Source organism: Perognathus longimembris, chromosome 21, assembly GCF_023159225.1.
Source record: "Perognathus longimembris pacificus isolate PPM17 chromosome 21, ASM2315922v1, whole genome shotgun sequence".
NCBI classification, from domain to species: Eukaryota; Metazoa; Chordata; class Mammalia; order Rodentia; family Heteromyidae; genus Perognathus; species Perognathus longimembris.
In genome coordinates this window covers 33956071-33974502 of record NC_063181.1, presented here as the reverse complement: position 1 = coordinate 33974502, position 18432 = coordinate 33956071, and the positions used below count along the sequence as shown (strand labels likewise).

The 18432-nt window shown below is 44.8% G+C and overlaps 1 protein-coding gene and 1 long non-coding RNA gene across 3 annotated transcripts in view; one reads left to right on the top strand and one right to left on the bottom strand.

Moving 5' to 3' along the window:
* Positions 1–5346: 5346 nt before the first annotated feature.
* Erlin2 (ER lipid raft associated 2) overlaps positions 5347–18432 on the top strand; it is an 18600-nt gene continuing 5514 nt past the window's right edge. The window contains exons 1-10 of one of the 2 annotated variants that reach the window (XM_048330258.1): positions 5347–5454; positions 6601–6722; positions 8585–8666; positions 10848–10894; positions 11478–11539; positions 11719–11844; positions 15362–15435; positions 15594–15652; positions 16390–16481; positions 17500–17589. In XM_048330258.1, the coding sequence (XP_048186215.1) occupies positions 6616–6722; positions 8585–8666; positions 10848–10894; positions 11478–11539; positions 11719–11844; positions 15362–15435; positions 15594–15652; positions 16390–16481; positions 17500–17589 (739 nt within the window). In that variant the 5' untranslated portion in view covers positions 5347–5454; positions 6601–6615. The other variant, XM_048330259.1, reaches the window with a different exon arrangement.
* The window catches only part of LOC125339230, an 18503-nt gene continuing 16148 nt past the window's right edge, over positions 16078–18432 (bottom strand). The window contains exon 3 of the long non-coding RNA XR_007208506.1: positions 16078–16090. This is a non-coding gene — a long non-coding RNA (uncharacterized LOC125339230). The remainder of the gene's footprint in view (positions 16091–18432) is intronic.

Below are 18432 nucleotides of genomic sequence, written 5' to 3'. Positions count from 1 at the left end.
AAGATCTAAGAATTGTGTTTTGAAGCCATCCCAGGCAGAAAAGTACATGAGACTCCAATTAGCCATCATTAACCATCGAAAAGTGGAGCTGTGGCTCAAGTGGTAGAGAGTAGAGTGCTAGTCTTGAGAAGAAAAAAAAAAACTCAAGGACAGTGCCCAGGACCTGAGTTCAAGGCTCAAAAATGGCACAAAAAAAGTAATATTGTTACCTAGCTATCCTACGTGAATGAATAAACAAATACTTGTAGAGTGGTATCATGGGATACTCAACAGCCATGAGAAGGGATGAACCACACATAGACTAAAAAACATAGATAGGTCTCAAAATAATTATTGTGAATAAAAGAAAGCAAGACAAGAGTACACATTGTGTGCTGTGTATAAAATTCTACAAAATGCAGACCTAGAGTGACAAAGGACCGGTGGTTTGTGGGAATGGGAGAGTGGTGTCCCAGAAAAGAACGGAAGGGAGAGATTACTAAGCCGTATAAGGAATTAGGGACATGATGCACGTGTCCATTACAGTATCTTGACTGTGGTGACAGTTTCACAGGACATACATGTGAACATTTAAATCAAACACTTGATTGGCAGTTGGTTACATGTTAATTATACCTCAATAAAGCTTCAAAAACCTGTAATCATGAAATGGCCTTCAAGATAACTCACTGATTCCTTTTTCCTACTGCCTTGAAGAAACATCTTTAACCTCCCCCATCCCCCAAATATCCACTTGTTCTTGGAAGACACCAATCATGGTTTTCCTAACAGAAGAAAGGAAAGTAGAACCTTCTAAGTTAGTATCTTCATCATGAAAGCTGTGGCTCTGTAATGCTGTGGATGGAACCAGGCCCTCGTGGTACGAGGCAAGCGCGCTACCACTGAGCTGCACCCAAGCCAGCACCATTTGACCCTTCTCCCCAGCTCACCCAATTTGGTTATTTTTGTCGTTGTTGTTGTTGGGTTTCTTTGGTTTTATGCTGGTACTGGGGCTTGAACACAAGGCCTTGTACTCTTTGCTTGGCTGTTTCATTCATGGCTGGCACTCTACCACTAGAGCAACACCTCTACGTCCATATTTATTTTTTCTGGTTAATTGGAGGTGGGAAGTCTTTCAGATTTGTCTGCCTAGGCTGGTTCAATTCATGATCTACATATCTCAGCCTCCTGAATAGCTAGGATTTCGGACATGAGCCACTGGCCCCTGGTTAGCTCACCCAACTCTTGAATCTAGGATCAAACATCTAAACCTCTATTTTCTATTTTAGAACCTAAAAAAAAAAAAAGAAAGAAATCTCTAACTCAAATAAAAACGTCTTCCAGAAGCTTCCACTCTTGTGATATAAAAGAATTGAGATCAAGGAACTGACTCATTCCTCTGGAGTTAAATATAGTTGTTGTTTTGTTTTGGTTTGGTTTTTTGCCAGTCCCGGGGCTTGAACTCAGGGCCTGAGCACTGTCCCTGGCTTCTTTTTGCTCAAAGCTGGCACTCTACCTACTAGAGCCACAGCACCACTTCCAGCTTCTTCTGTATATGTAGTGCTGCGGAATCAAACCCAGGGCTTCATGCATGCAAGGCAAGCACTCTGCTGCTAAGCCACATTCCCAGCCTCTAGCTGTTATTTTTAAATTCTAAGTATGATTTTTTTAATGGTGTCTCCTGGCTGGGTGTCAGTGGCTCAGGCCTGTAATCCTAGCTACTCAGGAAGCTGAGATCTGAGGATATCAGTTCAAAGCCAGCCCAGGTAGAAAAGTCCTCATGAGACCTTATCTCCAAATAACCAGTCAAAAACTGCACGTGGCATTGTGGCTCAAGTGGTAGAGCATAGAGAAGCTCTGGGACAACGGCCAGGCTCAGAGTTCAAGCCCTAAGACCTCACACACAAAAAAAGTCTCATCTCTTCTTTCTTGGAGGTGGCACTCTTACTTGTAATTAGGTTGATATGTCAGCAGCAATCCAGAGACAAGGATTTCGATTTCTGAACGACAGCATTTGTTACAGTTTGGATCTGACTGTCCCCCTACCTGTGGCACTACTGGGAGGCAGTGGAACCTTCAGAGGTGGGGGTCTAGTGAAAGAAGGCTGGGCCAATGGGGGTTGCCCTTGGAAAGAATATGGGGATCCCAGCCTTTCCTATCTCTTTACTTCTTGGGTCCTAAGAGTGAACAGGCTCCACCACATGCTCTGCCCTGATGCACTGTGCCCAAAACAGGCCCAAAGCAACACGGCCAGTCTCTGTGGACTGAGACCTCTGAAACCAGAAGGCAGAAGAAATCTTGCTTTCTTTTAGTTATTTATCCCAGGTATTTTGTTACAGTAACACAACACAAGCTAATACACTGCTTCAATCTACAACTACAGTTGTAGATATGGTTGTCCGCTATAGTTGTGCACTTTCTGGCTGGTGATCTGTATCCCTGAAAGACTACATGAAAATAAACGTATGTGCCTGTTTCTGTGTGTGTGCGCGCATGCGTCTGTGTCTTAAATTACATCACTTTTCAATTGGCCTTCTATTTGAAACACAAGAGATTTGGGATCACTTGGATTCTGCTTTCACAGTTTACAGACTTGTGATCCTGGATAATCCCTTAACTTTGCTGAGCTTCAACTTCCTCTTCTAAAATGCCATTGAACTCAAAGGGCTGACCTTTAAATTTATACAAAATAAGAAAGTATAAGGTATCAGGCTTTGTACATAAAAAATCCTCATAATGCTTTGTGAAATCTGTATAGTAAATATCTATTGAGGTATAATTTCCGGGCCCCTTATCACCTCTCCTGATAAGACTTTATTTGATTATTACTCAATAGCCCATATCCTCTTGTTAGTTTTGTTTTTTGCCAGTTCTGGCGCTTGAACTCAGGGCCTGAGCACGGTCCCTGGCTTCTTCTTGCTCAAGGCTAGCACTTTGCCACTTGAGCCACAGCACCACTTCCAGCTTTTACTATATATGTGGTGCTGAGGAATCGAACCCAAGGCTTCATGTATACGAGGTGAGCACTTTACCACAGGCCATCTTCCCAGCCCCTAGCCCATATCCTTTTCTGTCACATTAAAAATAGGAACCCGGGGCTGGGGATATGGCCTAGTGGCAAGAGTGCTTGCCTCATATACATGAGGCCCTGGGTTCAATTCCTCAGCACCACATATATACAGAAAACGGCCAGAAGTGGCACTGTGGCTCAAGTGGCAGAGTGCTAGCCTTGAGCAAAAAGAAGCTAGGGACAGTGCTCAGGCCCTGAGTCCAAGCTCCAGGACTGGCAAAAAAAAACAAAACAAAACAAAACAAAAAAAAATAGGAACCCAAAAACATACAAGAACACCTTTAGGGGTTGGAGGTATGCTTAGCCAGTATGAGGACCTCAGTTAAAACCCCAGTACCATCCAAAAAGAAAAAAAAAAGGTTTTTAACTGGGTATGGTGGTACATACCTATGATCTCAGTATTCACAAAGCAGAGGCAAGAGGATATCAACTTGAAGATAACTTTAGATTCACTAAAGAGTTCAAGGTCAGCCTGAGCTATATAGCAAGACCTTGTCTCAAAAATAAATACAATTAAATTTTTAAAAATTGAAAACCTATTTCTAAACACTTGTGTTTAAATAAAAAATTAAATGGATGTAAGCACTTTTTGTTAAGCACCAGGTATAACCATAATACCAACACTTAGGAGTCTAAGGCAGGAGGATCACAAGTTCAAGTCCAGCCTGAACTACATAGTAAGATCCTGTTTCAAAAGCAAAACAAGGGCTGGGAATATGGCCTAGTGGCAAGAGCGCTTGCCTCCTACACATGAAGCTCTCGGTTCGATTCCCAAGCACCACATATATGGAAAACGGCCAGAAGGGGCGCTGTGGCTCAGATGGCAGAGTGCTAGCTTTGAGCGGGAAGAAGCCAGGGACAGTGCTCAGGCCCTGAGTCCAAGGCCCAGGACTGACCAAAAAAAAGCAAAACAAATCATCACAGACTTGAGAACTCTGTATGTTGAGTTATAAATACCATGAGTCTCTTAAGAAAGATAGTTTCAGATCTATTAGATCATCATTTACTCAATCTAACCCCTCCCTTCAAGCAGGTCCACAACTCATTAGCTCAGGCCTGGTAAAAAGGTCTCCAGAGAACAAATTCCCACAACCTCTCCTCACAATTCATTCCAAAATTTGTTAGGAAATTGTGAAATCCTAATCAAAATATTTGATGCTGCAGGGCGTGTCTCAATCCTTTCTTTTTTTCCTGTGCAGTTATTTAGCATTTCTTTGAGATAAGATCTCAGAACCAAGTCTTGGCTTCCCATGCACCATTCTCCTGCCTGAGCTTCCTCGGTTCCATGAGCACATCTGTGTGCCACACATTTAGCTCACTCAACTACTAAGAAAACATTCACTAAGCTGACTTTTATCCAGAACATGAGAAGGCTTAGACATTTCTGCTAGGACCCATCAAGAATGGCTCCCTCTGTAAGTTCATCTGATTTGGGGAAGGGAAGGGGAATCACAGAAATAGTGTGACAGAAGATGAACCAATTCAACAGTGGTACTCACTAGACACCACGTTGGAAATGAACTTTACAACTTGGGGTGGGGAGAGTTTGTGGAGGGAAGCGGGAGAAAATCAGGGAGGGGGTAACACCGTTCACAAAGAAATGTACTCGTCACCTTACTTGTGAAACTGTAACCCCTCTGCACATCACCTTCACAATAACAATTAAATTTTTAAAAAGAATGGCCACCTGCGCCTCTGTATGTGTTACCTGCCCCGCTCCTGGGCGTCACCGCGGGATGCTGAGAAATTCCAACACACTCTTAACTCGCCCAGAGCAAACTCAAGGAGGGGACGCGGGCCAACCTCAAGCAGCCATGCCTGGAAAACCTGTACTTTCCTTTTTCCCGAGTCCTAAATCAGCTTAACACTGCCCGCTTGCCAGCTTTCCTATTTAAAAAAAAGTTTTCATTTACCAGAAGCTATAATTAAGTGGACGCTAACTCTTCCTCTCCCCACCCCCCCTTTTGGCCAGCAAACAAAGTGACCTCAGTCACTGACTTAGCAATGCCTCCAAGGTGGAAGTAGCTCGGTGGTAGATCCCCGTGACTACCATGGGCGAGTCCCAGGGTTCGATCCCCGGGGATGCACACACACGATGAGAAAGGATTCCTGGGGTTACGCATCCGCCCCGTCCGGGTCCCTGGAATCCTAGGCCCGGGTTGGTCGGGCCGACTCGCGCGCGCCCCCTGGTGGCGGAGGAGGACCACGCCCCCCCCCGACAACGGCTCCGCGCTCGAGGGGCGGGGTGGACGCGCGGAGGAGCGGGGGGCGTGGCCTCTTCGCGGGAGCTGATGGCGTCAGCAGAGCGACGGGCCCGGAAGGAAGTCGCGTGGGGAGGGGTGTGGCGGTTTCTGCGGTTGCCCGGGGGGTTCGGACCTGTACGGAACGCCCGGAGGGACAGCCCGGTACGCGGACCCCGCCCCGAAGTGCGCGCTCCCCGCCCCGCTCTGCGGCTCCGGGCCGGCCCCGACCCGCGGTGCCTCGGAGCCTGCGCCCCAGCAGCCTGTCTCCCTCGGCCGGCCCACTCCGGGAACGAGCAGGAAGCCCTTTCCATCCCGTCCCGTCCCGTCCCGTCCCGTGCGGCGCCCGGAGCCCCGGGCCCGCCGAGCACAGCCTCTGGCTGAGGAGGTCGGGGCGGGGGTGGCCCGGGAGGGAAGGGACTTTGCGGGAAGGACGCCCCTGCCGGTCGCTGGCTGGAGGCCTCCACGGTAAAATCAGCGCTGACTCGGGCGCCCCCAGTCCTGACAGACCCGGGACGCACCGGGGGGGCCGGGCACACCGGGTTGCACTAAGCTGCCCGTTACCGTAGTTTTTCTAGATCGAAATGAGTTTCTCGATGCCAACTCTTTGGATGGTTAAATCCACCCCTGGATGGTTAACTCTAGGAGCTCAGCGCCTCCCAGCCCAGAGACACCCCCGATTCATTCCCACCACGGGCTCGTTCAGAACCCACTCGTCGGGTTTAGATCCGAAGGGATAACCTGGGAGGTGGTGGGGTACGAGACCCGAGGAGCCTACCATAGAACCCTGCTACTCGCTGGCTTGGTCTCACAAGCGCCCTAGAGGAGGGAATGATGGTTTCCTTTGAAATAAATGGCAGGCAATTAGAACTGGGAGGCTCTGACCAGAATTACATAGCCACAACCGCCTGGCATTTGACATCCTCTGTAATTTGGGCCAACATAGTGCAGCTGCCTCTTCCCCTGTGCTGGTGTGAGTGACTCGGGTGATGGCCCACATGTGTTCACAGGAAGAGAAGGCTGTGTTCTGAACACTGCCCAGTTGGCACTGGTTCTCCCCTGGGCGGGTCTGGGCTGTATCTGGAGCTTCTGCTTCCTCGGTGCGGTGGGGAATGTAATTCCACAGTTAAGGAAAGGGAATGTTGACAGAGCAAGGAATGAAAGGAGTTGTAGATTAGCCTGTGTTCCTACAACAGGCTGCCTGTGAGTCGTTTTCAGGAAGCTGGGGTTGGTGAGTTATCACTGGCATAGTTGGTGAGTTGTCACTGTCCTGCATATCAAGCCAACTTTTTCCCCATACCTTCTCCCTAGGGTCCAAGTTCACTGATGGCTCAGTTAGGAGCAGTTGTAGCTGTGGCTTCCAGTTTCTTTTGTGCATCTCTCTTTTCAGCTGTGCACAAGATAGAGGAGGGACATATTGGTGTCTATTACAGGTAAGGCTGAGACAGGTAAAAACTTGCAGTTTCCTGCCAAATGGCTCCATTTCCTAGTCACCATATGGCAGAAGCTTCTAAATATCAGTGTTTATACTTTAATAGAGGAGGCTTTTTAGATGGAACTTACGGCAGCGAACATGGGAAATCGTGTGTGTGATATATAAATTTCGAACTTTTCTCGTGCTTTTGTGACAGTGGTTGATACATGCCTTTATAGATTTACAGACAAAACCTAAAGGAACCAGTGTTTTTTGTTTTGGTTTGGTTTTTGTCTTGGTTTGTTTGTTTTTGCAGGTCACTGTTGAAGTTCTAGTTTGGAGACCTAGGGATTGAATGCAGAGACTCACACTTGCTAGGTTTGAGCCACCTTTACAGCCTCCTTCTGCCTTGGTTATTCAGGAAGGACGGACTCAGTTTATGCTCAGCCCAGCCTGGGCTGCAGTCCTCCTCATTTTGCTTCCATAGCTAAGATAATAGGTGTGTGCCATGGCTCCTAGCCTTTGGTTGAGATGGGGGGGGGGGGGTCTCAAGAACTTTTATGCCCTGGCTGCCTGCAAACTGTGTGTGATCCCCTGATCCTACCTCCTGAGTAACTAATACTACAGGCTTCAGCTACCAGCCTAGCTAGTCTAAGTTCTTGATGGCAACTTGAGAAGGCCTTAAAATGAATGTTTCAGGAAACATGAAAATGCTCTGCAGGCTGATTTATGAAGCAGGGTGAGCCTTACAATAACAATCCTTACATACAGTAGATAAGCTCACAGAGTCATTGTTCATCACTTGCTTTGTGAAATACTATCTTCGACTTCATAAAGCAATGAAGCAAGTATGAATCTTGGTTGCTTCCTTTTAGTAGCCTCCTTAACTGTGGTTTTTGCGTTAAGTCTTTGTAAACCCTTTCTTAGATGTTCTCTATTACAATTATTTCTGGGTGGACAGAAGCAGGTTTTTTCTCTGTGCCAGTGATCCAATCTAGGGCTTCACACAGACTAAGCGAGGGCTTGCCATCAAGCTACCTCTCCGTCCCTCCCAATAGCAAGTTCCAAATCTCTCATTATGGCTGGAGATGTGGCTCCATGGAAGAACTTGTGCTTCGTCTTCTCTAAGTCTTGGGTTCAATCTTTAACCCCAGAAAAAAAGTTAATAAAGGTATGGTTCAAGTGGTAGAGTGCCATCCCTGAGGGGAAAAAACCAAGTGAGAGTGTAAGGCCCTGATTTCAAGGCCCAGGCACAAGGATGGAAGAAAGGAAAGGACGGGGGTGGGGGGGACAGAGGGATGAGGGAAGGAAGAAGGGAGGGATTAAAACGTCAAGTTGCTCTCTTCTCTTTCTTCCTTCTCCCCACCATCTTACATGTTTCTCCCCCCAAGAAAAGTTTTTAGTTTTATCATTTAGATAGAACTTAATTAGAAACAGACAGTAACTCTCTATATCATTTTTAATGATTTCAAAGTATATTTAAAATTATTCTTTTGGTTGGCCCTGTCACTGAACTCCACAACAATGCCATTAACTGATGACCTCAAGGGTTGCAATATCTCAATGTGTGGGACAAAGCCAAGCAGACAGACCCCTCTCTTCTTTGGAGTGTCCTGGCATTCTGCTTTCCATATTTCATTTAGCCTAGGTGCCTATTCTTTTTCTCATTGCAAAAGCATGACTAATGATTTTATGTTGTACCATCAGACATCCAAGAATATTAGGGTGAGGTGAGAGGAAGAAAGCAATCTGTGGACTTGGGTCTGGCACATGTTGTTGTATTAAATGTTCATAGGGCTGAGAAGAAGATCACCCACTCAGTCTTTATCTAGTGGATCCTTCCTGCTACACTGAACCTGCCTCTCTCTCCTTCCTCTGCAGGGGTGGAGCCCTGCTGACTTCCACCAGCGGCCCGGGTTTCCATCTCATGCTCCCATTCATCACATCATATAAATCTGTACAGGTATAGTTGGCTTGTATGCCATGGCTGAATGATTGCAAATTTGGGTTGTAACTATACATGATTGAAATTATTGAGCCATTGGATGAGTTAAATGTCTCTCCAGAGACTTGATTTAAGGCACACACACACACACACACACACACACACACACACACACACACACACACACAGAAGCTCTCAGAGCATTATTTGACTTTTGAAATAGCTGAGTCATTACTCTTCTTCGAGCCATCAGCTCTAGTTAGAAATTATTTTTATACTTTTAAGAAAGATCAGGAGGCAGGTGCCAGTGGCTCACACCTGTAATCCTAGCTACTCAGGAGGTTGAGGTGTGAGGATCTCAGTTCAAAGCCAGCCTGGGCAGGAAAGTCCCTGAGACTCCTCTTATCTCCAATTAACCACCAGAAAACCAGAAGTGGTGCTGTGGCTCAAGTGGTAGAGTGCTAGCCTTGAGCTGAAGAGCTCAGGGACAGTGCCCAGGCCCAGAGTTCAAGCCCCAAGACCTACACAAAAGAAAAAAAAAAAAAGGAAAGAAAGAAAGAAAGATCAGGAGAAGAATCTACTTTAAATGGTTAACAGAAAAGTCAAGTTGTATTTTTGTGGGGAGAGGAAAATGCTAGGATTTCAATTCTTGTAAGGCGAGTACTCTTATCACTTGAGCTATGTTTCCAGCCCTTTTTGCTCTAGGTTGTTGATGAGATAGTGTCTCACTATTTGCCTAGGTTGGCCTAGGGCTGTGATCCTTCCACATATGCCCCCTGTGTTGCTAGGATTATAGGCATGCATCACCATGTCTGGCTTGCTTTATTGAGATGAAGTCTACCTTTTTGTCTGGGCTGACTGTGATCCTTTGAACTATGATCCTTCCAGTTTTCACTTCCTAAGTAGGATTATAGATGTATTTTTAAAACAGAAGCTAAGCTTGGTAATTTTGCTGGTTATTATTTGAACTTCAGAAATCTGGGCATAATTTGGGATGCAGGGAAGGAAGTTGATTAGATGAGGACTAATATCATCTAATAGAAGAAAGACAAGTTATACCAGATCTCAGCCTGGCAAAGTCAGACTAGTCAAATCTGAAGTATATCCAGCTAAGAAAAATCAGGGGGGAAAATAAACTTTTTCTGGCAACATCGGAGTGCTTACTAGGCAAGTGCTATACCACTTGAGCCATGCCCTGAGTCCATTTTGTTTTTGTTATTTTTTTCTAGTAGGCTCTCACATTTTGCCCGGGCTGGCCTATGCCACATTTATGCCTCCCATTTAGCTGGAATGACAAGTGTTCACCACCACATCCAGTATTTTTTTTTTTAATTTTTTGCCAGTCCTGGACCACTTGAGCCACAGTGCCATTTCCGACTTTTTCTGTATATGTGGTGCTGAGGAGTCAAACCCAGGGCTTTATGCATGCTAGGCAAGCATTCTACCACTAGGCCACATTCCCAGCCCAACTCAGTTTTTTTTTTTTTTTTTTATTGGTTGATATGCGATCTCACTAGCTTTTTGCCTGGGCTGGCCTCAAACCATAAGTCTCTTGATCTCAGCTAAGCAACAAAGATGACAGGCATGAGTCACTGTACTTGGCAACAAGGGGTTGGGATGTAGCTCAGTGATAAAGCATTTGCCTAGCATGTACATGGCTCTAGATTCAGTCCCTGACACCACAGTAAACAAACCCAAAAAGATGTCCCAGCATATTTCATCACTTTTTCCTGTGAGTTCCTTCTGCCATTTACCATGCTTTATGGCTTTCTGAAATGCTTGCAGATCTGTTGTCTCATTTGAGTCATTTGAGCGAGCAGATAGTCCAGTCTCACATGTGCCAAGTAGAGAATCTACTGCTTCCACAGTGTAAATGGAAGAGGTTAAAGCAAATACCATCTTTGGGCTCCTGATCCTAATATGGCTGAACCATATTATTACTCTGCTTGATAACCTGTGGTCCACTTACACAGACTCTGGTTTAGATACCTTTACTGGCTTAGAATCAGCCTTCTAAGGAAGGAGGAGTAGAAGGGATATTCATGTGCAACAAAGACAAAGCTCAGTACACACACACACACACACACACACACACACACACACACACACACATTGTCATGGACAGCGGCATTTAGGATTATTTGGTTATTTTGTCACTGCCATTTTCTTACTGGCATTTGATGTTTCCTCTGTTTCCAGACTACACTCCAAACAGATGAGGTGAAGAATGTACCTTGTGGGACCAGGTAAGGGCCCAGACTAAAGCTGTTAATAAGATAGCTGGCAGGTTAGCTGGCTGCTATAGATGATGGTAATACCATGTGTTGGTGGGTTTAACAAATTCCTTGTCCCCTAGTTCCCTCCATTCCAACTTGACCAGGTGGTAGTATATGGTAGAGAAGATCCTAGAAGATTTAGGAGGGTTAGGATGCCATAGTGAGAAAAATTTTAATAAAATAAATATTTGAAGAAACCCATAGTACTGAAAGCAATAGAGAAATTGGAGAAACACTGACTATAAAATTCCCAATGAATTCCTCGATAGGCTTTTCCTTGCAAGTAGTTATTTGGATCAAATGACATTATTCATTTAGAAACTATCCTTTTCTTAACCTCCAAAAATCTCACTTGTTTATTTGTCAAGGCATGTTTAGAGAGGTATGACTTCCCAGAAGATTGGGTTGTTCCTCTGAGCTCTGTAGATCTCCTGCTTGGAGATCCAGCATATCTCCTAGTTCCCATTTGATAGCTCCAAATGCCTGTCATGTCTAAGGCATCAGCTAGGATCAGAGCTTACTGGCAACTTCTTTGTCCCTTCTCCTCCAATAGTGGTGGTGTGATGATCTACTTTGACAGAATTGAAGTGGTGAATTTCCTGGTCCCAAATGCAGGTACGTCTTTCATTTTCTTCTGCAGTCCAGCTTCCACTAAGTGTGTGCCACCTCACCTGCTTACTTTCCCCATGTTAGTCTATGTCTTGACACCTCGGGAATGGAGCACAGGTATTTTGAGAACATTTGAGAGGCCTGAGGCCTACATTTTTGTATAGCAAGCCTTTTTCTTCTCCCAGTGTATGACATAGTGAAGAACTATACTGCTGACTATGACAAGGCTCTCATCTTCAACAAGATCCACCACGAGCTGAACCAGTTCTGCAGTGTGCATACGCTTCAAGAGGTCTACATCGAGCTGTTTGGTAAGGAAGCAGGGTTGCCTTCATCCTTCTACCACCCCCACTCCAACCCCAGTCCCAGCCCATCACGCCTCACTACTGCCTACTTCTTAGCTCCCCACAGAAAAGGATGGGCAGTGTACAGAACTATCAAGAAGGAAATGCCTAGAAAATGTTGACAGCACTACCTAGCACTCAGGAGGCTGAGACAGGAGGACCATGAGTTCAAAGCCAGCCTTGGCTAAAAAGTAAGACTGTCTCAAAAAGCAAAAAAGAAGCTGGATACTAGTGGCTCATACCTTTCATCCTAGCTACCCAGGAGGCTCATGGTTCAAAGCCAGCTCCGGTAGACACATTTAAGAGACTCGTGTCTCTACTTAATCAGTTAAAAAGTCAGATGTAGAGCTGTGGCTCCAGTAGTAGACAAGAGCAAGGCCTGCAATCAAGCTCTAGTACCAGCACACACAAAAAAGGAAAATGCTGAGGACAATGAAAGAAAAAGATTCTTAGACTCACTGAGCTTCAGCATATGAGTGACAATGGAATCAAATGTATTCATTTCAACTTGAATGAAGACTGGATCAGAAATGTGTTCATTGTCCCTAAAGTATCATTCTTTAATGAAGACAAGAATTTGACTATCTACCCAACATCATCATTTTTCTTTGTTTTTTTTTTCCTTTTTTAATATCAGTTTTAGAGCAGGGTGGGGATTTCTTTGTTAAATTTCCATAGACCAACATCATCTTTTTCAAAATAAATATTCTGAGGCTTGAATGAAAAAAGTCATAGAGCTAGTTGGTAGCAGATCCACAGCTACAACCTCCCTCTCTGGCTTCCCTTGATTCTTCCCACCACATCACAGAGGTGAAGGGCACCAGGGAATGATGAGAACAAGAGATTCAGAACATGTGCCAAGTAGGATGAGAGTCATAGTTCCTTGTGGTTCCTAGGACTTTTGTGGGTTCAGGTTTCGGTTAGTTTGTGATTCAGGTTTTTTATTCAGTGTCCTATAGAGATGAATAGGATCTGCATACTTAACAAGATACCCTTTGCTCTTTTTACTTGGGTAAAGTAAACACAGGCTGACTTCAGCAGCAAAAGAAGGAAACATTTCAGTAACTTCTAGCTCACTTATTGTATTTTATTTATATTTGCTTTAAAATTTTTTTGTATGAGTCATTGTTAAAAGTAAATGTGTTTTCTTTCATACTAGAACAATGATTTTCCCAGGAATCCTCATAAAAATCTCCCTCAGAGTTTTTGTTATGCTTTGTTTTATTGATACCAGAAATAACCCTGGGTTCCCCCCTTGCTAATCATGTTATCTATCACAGAGCTGTAGACCGAGGCCAGAAATATGTTTTATAAGTAGACAGAGGAAAGAAGAGTCATCAACATTGTCCAGAGCCAGAATTAAGCAAATAAACTTTGCAGTGTTTAAAATTTACAATAGAAGATTAATCTAAATTAATGGGTCATAATATAGGACTATTTTTAGTCTTTGGAGGACCCTCCATACTGATTTCTATAGTAATTGCACTAGTTTACATTCCCTCAATAGTATATGAGGATTTCTTTTTCCCCACATTCTCATCAATATTTGTCATTTGTTCTGATGGTTGCTATTCTGACTTGAGTGAGATGGGATCTTAGTGTGGTTTTGATTTGCATCTCTTTTATGGCAAAGGATGTTGGATTTTTTTTTTTTTTTTGCCAGTCCTGGGGCTTGAACTCAAGGCCTGGGCACTGTCCCCGAGCCTCTCTGTGCTCAAGGCTAGCACTCTACCACTTGAGCCAGAGCGCCACTTCTGGTTTGTTTTGGCTTAGCTAGTTTCCATAGTTTTTGGTTTGGGCATCTATCAAAGAAAGGAAACGTGGCTGCTCTTCAGAGGCTCTTGCTTAGGTACAGGTATCACTTAAAGTAAGTAGTAAGTGCTTCTATTTAGAGGTCCCATTCTAATTTTGTTGGTTGTTTTTTGTTGTTGTTGTTTTGTTTTTGTTTTCCGAGCCCTTCCAGGACCTCAGTGAGGCTCTTGCAGAAGGCAAGGCAGAGAAAGCCTAGGCCAGATAGGCAGCTTTGGGGCCACTGTTCCTATACTTCTCTGTCAAGCAACTTATGTACATTGTAGACAGAAGAATCAGGACCAGAGGCTGGGCATATGGCCTAGTGGTAAAGTGCTCGCCTCGTATACATGAAGCCCTGGGTTCAATTGCTCAGCACCACATAAATAGAAAACGCCGGAAGTGGTGCTATGGCTCAAGTGGTAGAGTACTAACCTTGAGCAAAAAGACGCCAGGGACAGTGCCCAGGCACCGAGTTCAAGCCCTAGGATTGACAAAACAAAAACAAAACAGAAGAGTCAGGACCAAACGAAACAAACAGCATATTCAAACACAGCTTAGCAGCTGGGATTGTGGCCTAGTGGTAGAAGGCTTGCCTAGCATACTTGAAGCCCTGAATTCAATCCCTAGGACTGCCAAAAATAAAAAATGCACAGGCTTATTTCCAGAATATTTTAATTTTCCCCTTGAGGTATTTGATGACATTTCTAATAGAAACAAACCTTCTGTGAGCCTGTCCTTGACATCAATTGTTAAGGTTTTTTTTTTTTAAAAAAAAAGAAACTTCTAAAATTAGTAGATTTAATATAGTCAGTTTCTTTTCTTTTTTTTCTTTTTTTCTTTTTTTTTTTTTTGAGACAGATTCTCACCACAGCGCCCGGCTGGTCTCATGGTCTTCTTGCCTCCGTCTCCCTAAGTGTATCACCGAGCCCAATTTTGCTCAGCTTTTTTCAGAGGACCTTTCTCCTTAATGGAAACCATGAGCCTGCCTTCTTGTTCACTGCTGTTATCTAGGAAAAGACTTAGATGACTCAAGGAATATGATAGAATTGTGGGGTTTTTCCCCTTTACTCTGTGTGTGTACCTGTACGTGTGTGCCCATGTGTGTAGGCACTGGTACTGTGGCTTGAACTCAAGGCCTCGTTTTATCCCTTTGCTTTTTTGTTTAGGACTAGTACTCTGCCACTTGAACAAACATCCACTTCTGGCTTTTTGTTGGTTAACTAGAGATAGAACTTTTCTGCCTAGGCTGGCTTCAAACTGTGATCTTCAGAACTCAGCCTCCTGAGTAGTTAGGATTACAAGTTTGAGCTACTGGTGCCCAGATTTTGTTTGTTTTTGGCCAGGCACTGGTGGCTCACACCTGTAATTCTAGCAACTCAGTAGGCTGAGATCTGAGGATAGTGGTCCAAAAGCCAACCTGGGCAGGAAAGTCCATGAGACTCTTTATCTCCAATTATCCACCAGAAAACCAGAAGTGGCCCTGTGGCTCAAGTTGGTAGAGCACTAACCTTGAATAAAAGAGCTCAGAGACAGCGCCCAGGCCTTGAGTCAAGCCCCATGACTGACAAAACAAAAGAGACTTTTTTGCCATGAAGGTGCTGTCTTGGGCTGCTGTTTTCACGTATGCTGTACATCTGTCCTGCTCTCGCCTTGCAGAGTCTGACACCTTGCTTTCTGTTTGTCTTCCTTCTAGATCAGATTGATGAAAATCTCAAACTGGCTTTGCAACAGGACCTGACTTCCATGGCCCCTGGCCTTGTTATCCAAGTAAGCATTGCAACAGTAGGAAGGCCCTCTGTCTCTGACACGGCATCCCTTCTCCCAAAGGGATACCCTGTTTGCACAGGAAGATCAAGGACCCTTGGGAGCTCGTGTGCTTTTATCACTCTCACTCTCCCATCAGTTGCTATCTGTATCTTCTCCAGGCTGTGAGAGTGACAAAGCCCAATATACCTGAGGCAATCCGCAGGAACTATGAGTTGATGTGAGTATGCCCGACACCTGAGCTGACCACTGTGCTCTCCCAGCCCCTACCTCAACCATGGTGAGGTTAACCAAAGCTGGGCTCGTTTTGAGCACTGAGACTGGGCAGGCAGGTCAGAGCTCCCTGGGACAACTTAATTTATCTAAGAGCCACAGAAGAGCCCTGGAGAACAGTGTTTCTTTTAAAGGGCCAGAGACCTTATCTCTAGGCTTATTCCAGACACAGTGCTAGAAGGGGAAGGCAAATGAGTGACTAGCAGCTGTATTACTGAAGTACATTGTGGTTTGGTTTCATGGCTGTTTTTGGCTTAAATGGTTGTCTGATTTTTGATGGTATGGGGATTTGAACTCAGAGCTTTGATTGTGCTTATTAGGCAAGCACTCTACCACTTGAGCCACATCTCCAGCCCTTTGATTTGCTTTGGAAATGAGTTTCTTGCTATGTCTCCAGGATGGCTTCAAACTCCTGGTCTCAGCAACCCTGTTGCCTCATTCTCCTAAGTAGCTGAGGCTATAGGAACACATCACCACACCTAGCCATTGTGTTATATTCCCAACAAATAAGAGATTTTGGATGCAACAGATCCGTTTAACAGGGGCCCTTGAACAATCTTCTAGAGGAGAACAAGAACTTGTAGGGTACCTTCCCTCTGCAGAGGGGCTCCTCCAGGGGACAGGAAAGTTCCTCAGAACCTTTTTATTGTGGCCTTTACAGCTACATGCTTTTTCCCCTTTCAGGGAAAGCGAGAAGACAAAGCTGCTCATTGCAGCCCAGAAACAGAAGGTGGTGGAGAAGGAGGCTGAGACAGAGCGGAAGAAGGCCCTCATTGGTCCGGATGTAGTTCTGTGATCCCCATCCCAGGCAGAAGGGTTGAGGGGGTGGGAAGATACAAGGAGGGCCCCTGTATTTTAGACCACACAGTTTTCTAAAGCAATGCCACCTGCAGGAATGGCACTTACATCCCCAAAAGCTAAGTTGAAATTATCAGATCATGGCCTGAGATAATGAATTTTGAGTTTTCATATATATGCTAAACAGAAGGAGATTCCTACTGATCCTGAATTCATAGTAAGAATGGCTAACAGCCAGGCACTGGTATCTCACCCCTATAATCCTACTACTACTATAATCCTACTACCTAGCTACTCAAGAGGCTGAGATCTGAAATTCACCGTTCGAAGCCAGCCTGGGCAAGAAAAACCAGTGAGACTCTTATCTCTAATTAACCACAAAAACATAGAAGTGGAGCTGTGGCTTAAGTGGTAGAGCACTAGCCTTGAGCAAAAGAAGCTCAGGAACAGCACCCAGGCCCTGGGTTCAAGTCCTGGAACCACACACACACACACATACACACAGAATGGCTGAGAGTTATGGACTTAACCTTGGGCCATGTGTTTCTCTAAGCACTCAATATAGGAAATAACACAACTACCATGGGAGGTTAAATGCTATCAACCTCATACTATTGAAGCGCAGGAAAGGTTAAATAATAGGTCCAAGGAAGTGGTAAGATTGGGGCTCAAGCCTAGAGATGCTAGCTAATCACCACACTTTATTCATAAAAGGAAGTAGCAGGTGGAATCTTCTTCCTCTTGAGGAGGTGATATCGGAGAGGAGTCTGGGCGTGCTCTTCAGAGGCCTCTGGGTTGCTGGTAGCATGCTCCTGTGCTCACTGGTTCAGTCCCACCTCTGTCAGGTGTGCCTGTCACAGTTGCCCTCTGAGGACAGTGGCCGTCCATCTCAGTGTACTCACTGTCATTTTCATGCGCACCCAGATCAGGAGATGGGTAAAATCAGTTCAACTTTTTTAAATTATTCTAATTCTATGTTTAACTCCATTTACACAGAGGCAGAAAAAGTGGCTCAGGTTGCAGAAATTACCTATGGGCAGAAGGTGATGGAGAAAGAAACTGAGAAGAAGATTTCAGAAATTGAAGGTATGCAGAAGGACATCGTGTCTGTGGTTTGCTCACATTTTGTGGCAAGGAGAGCCATTTCCTTTGCTTTTTGTTTGTTGTTTTCTTTCCAGTTCTGGGGCTTGAACTCAGGGCCTGAGCACTGTCCCTGGCTTCTTTTTGCTCAAGGCTAGCACTCTACCACTTGAGCCACAGCGCCACTTCTGGCTTTTTCTATATATGTGGTGCTGAGGAACTGAACCCAGGGTTTCATGTATACAAGGCAAGCACTTTACCACTAGGCCATACTCCCAGGCCTCCTTTGCTTTTTCCTGTCTGTAATAGGACATTATGATCTCTCTGAAACATCAGTTAAAATTCTGCACTTACACTCAAGTTTTGAGATTTGGGCCAGACCTAACAACCTAAGTAGGAGCTAGTTCTATTTCAAAGAGCATTCATTCCTTTTACAAATATTGATTGACTGCCAGACATTGTTAGGTTTTGACAATGGAGAAATCAACCAGGCATGATGGCGCACACCTGTAATCCCAGTGTTCAGGAAATTGAGGCAGGATCGAGTTTGAGGTATGCCTGGGCTACAAGAACAAGACCCTGTCTCAAACAGGCAGTTGGTACCATTAATTTGTTCTCAAAGTCTGCTCTCAAAGCCTACTCAGATACTAAGTTGGTTTCAAATGCAGCACTTTTTTAGCAGCAGCAATTCTGGAGCCAAAGAAAAGTGTTTTCTTGAAAGTGTTTACTTTCGCCACTGTGTGTGTGTGTGTGTATGCATGTACATGTACGTGTACGTATACGTACATACATACATGCACATGATAGTACTGGGGCTTAAACTCAGGTCTTCACACTCTCAGCTTTTTC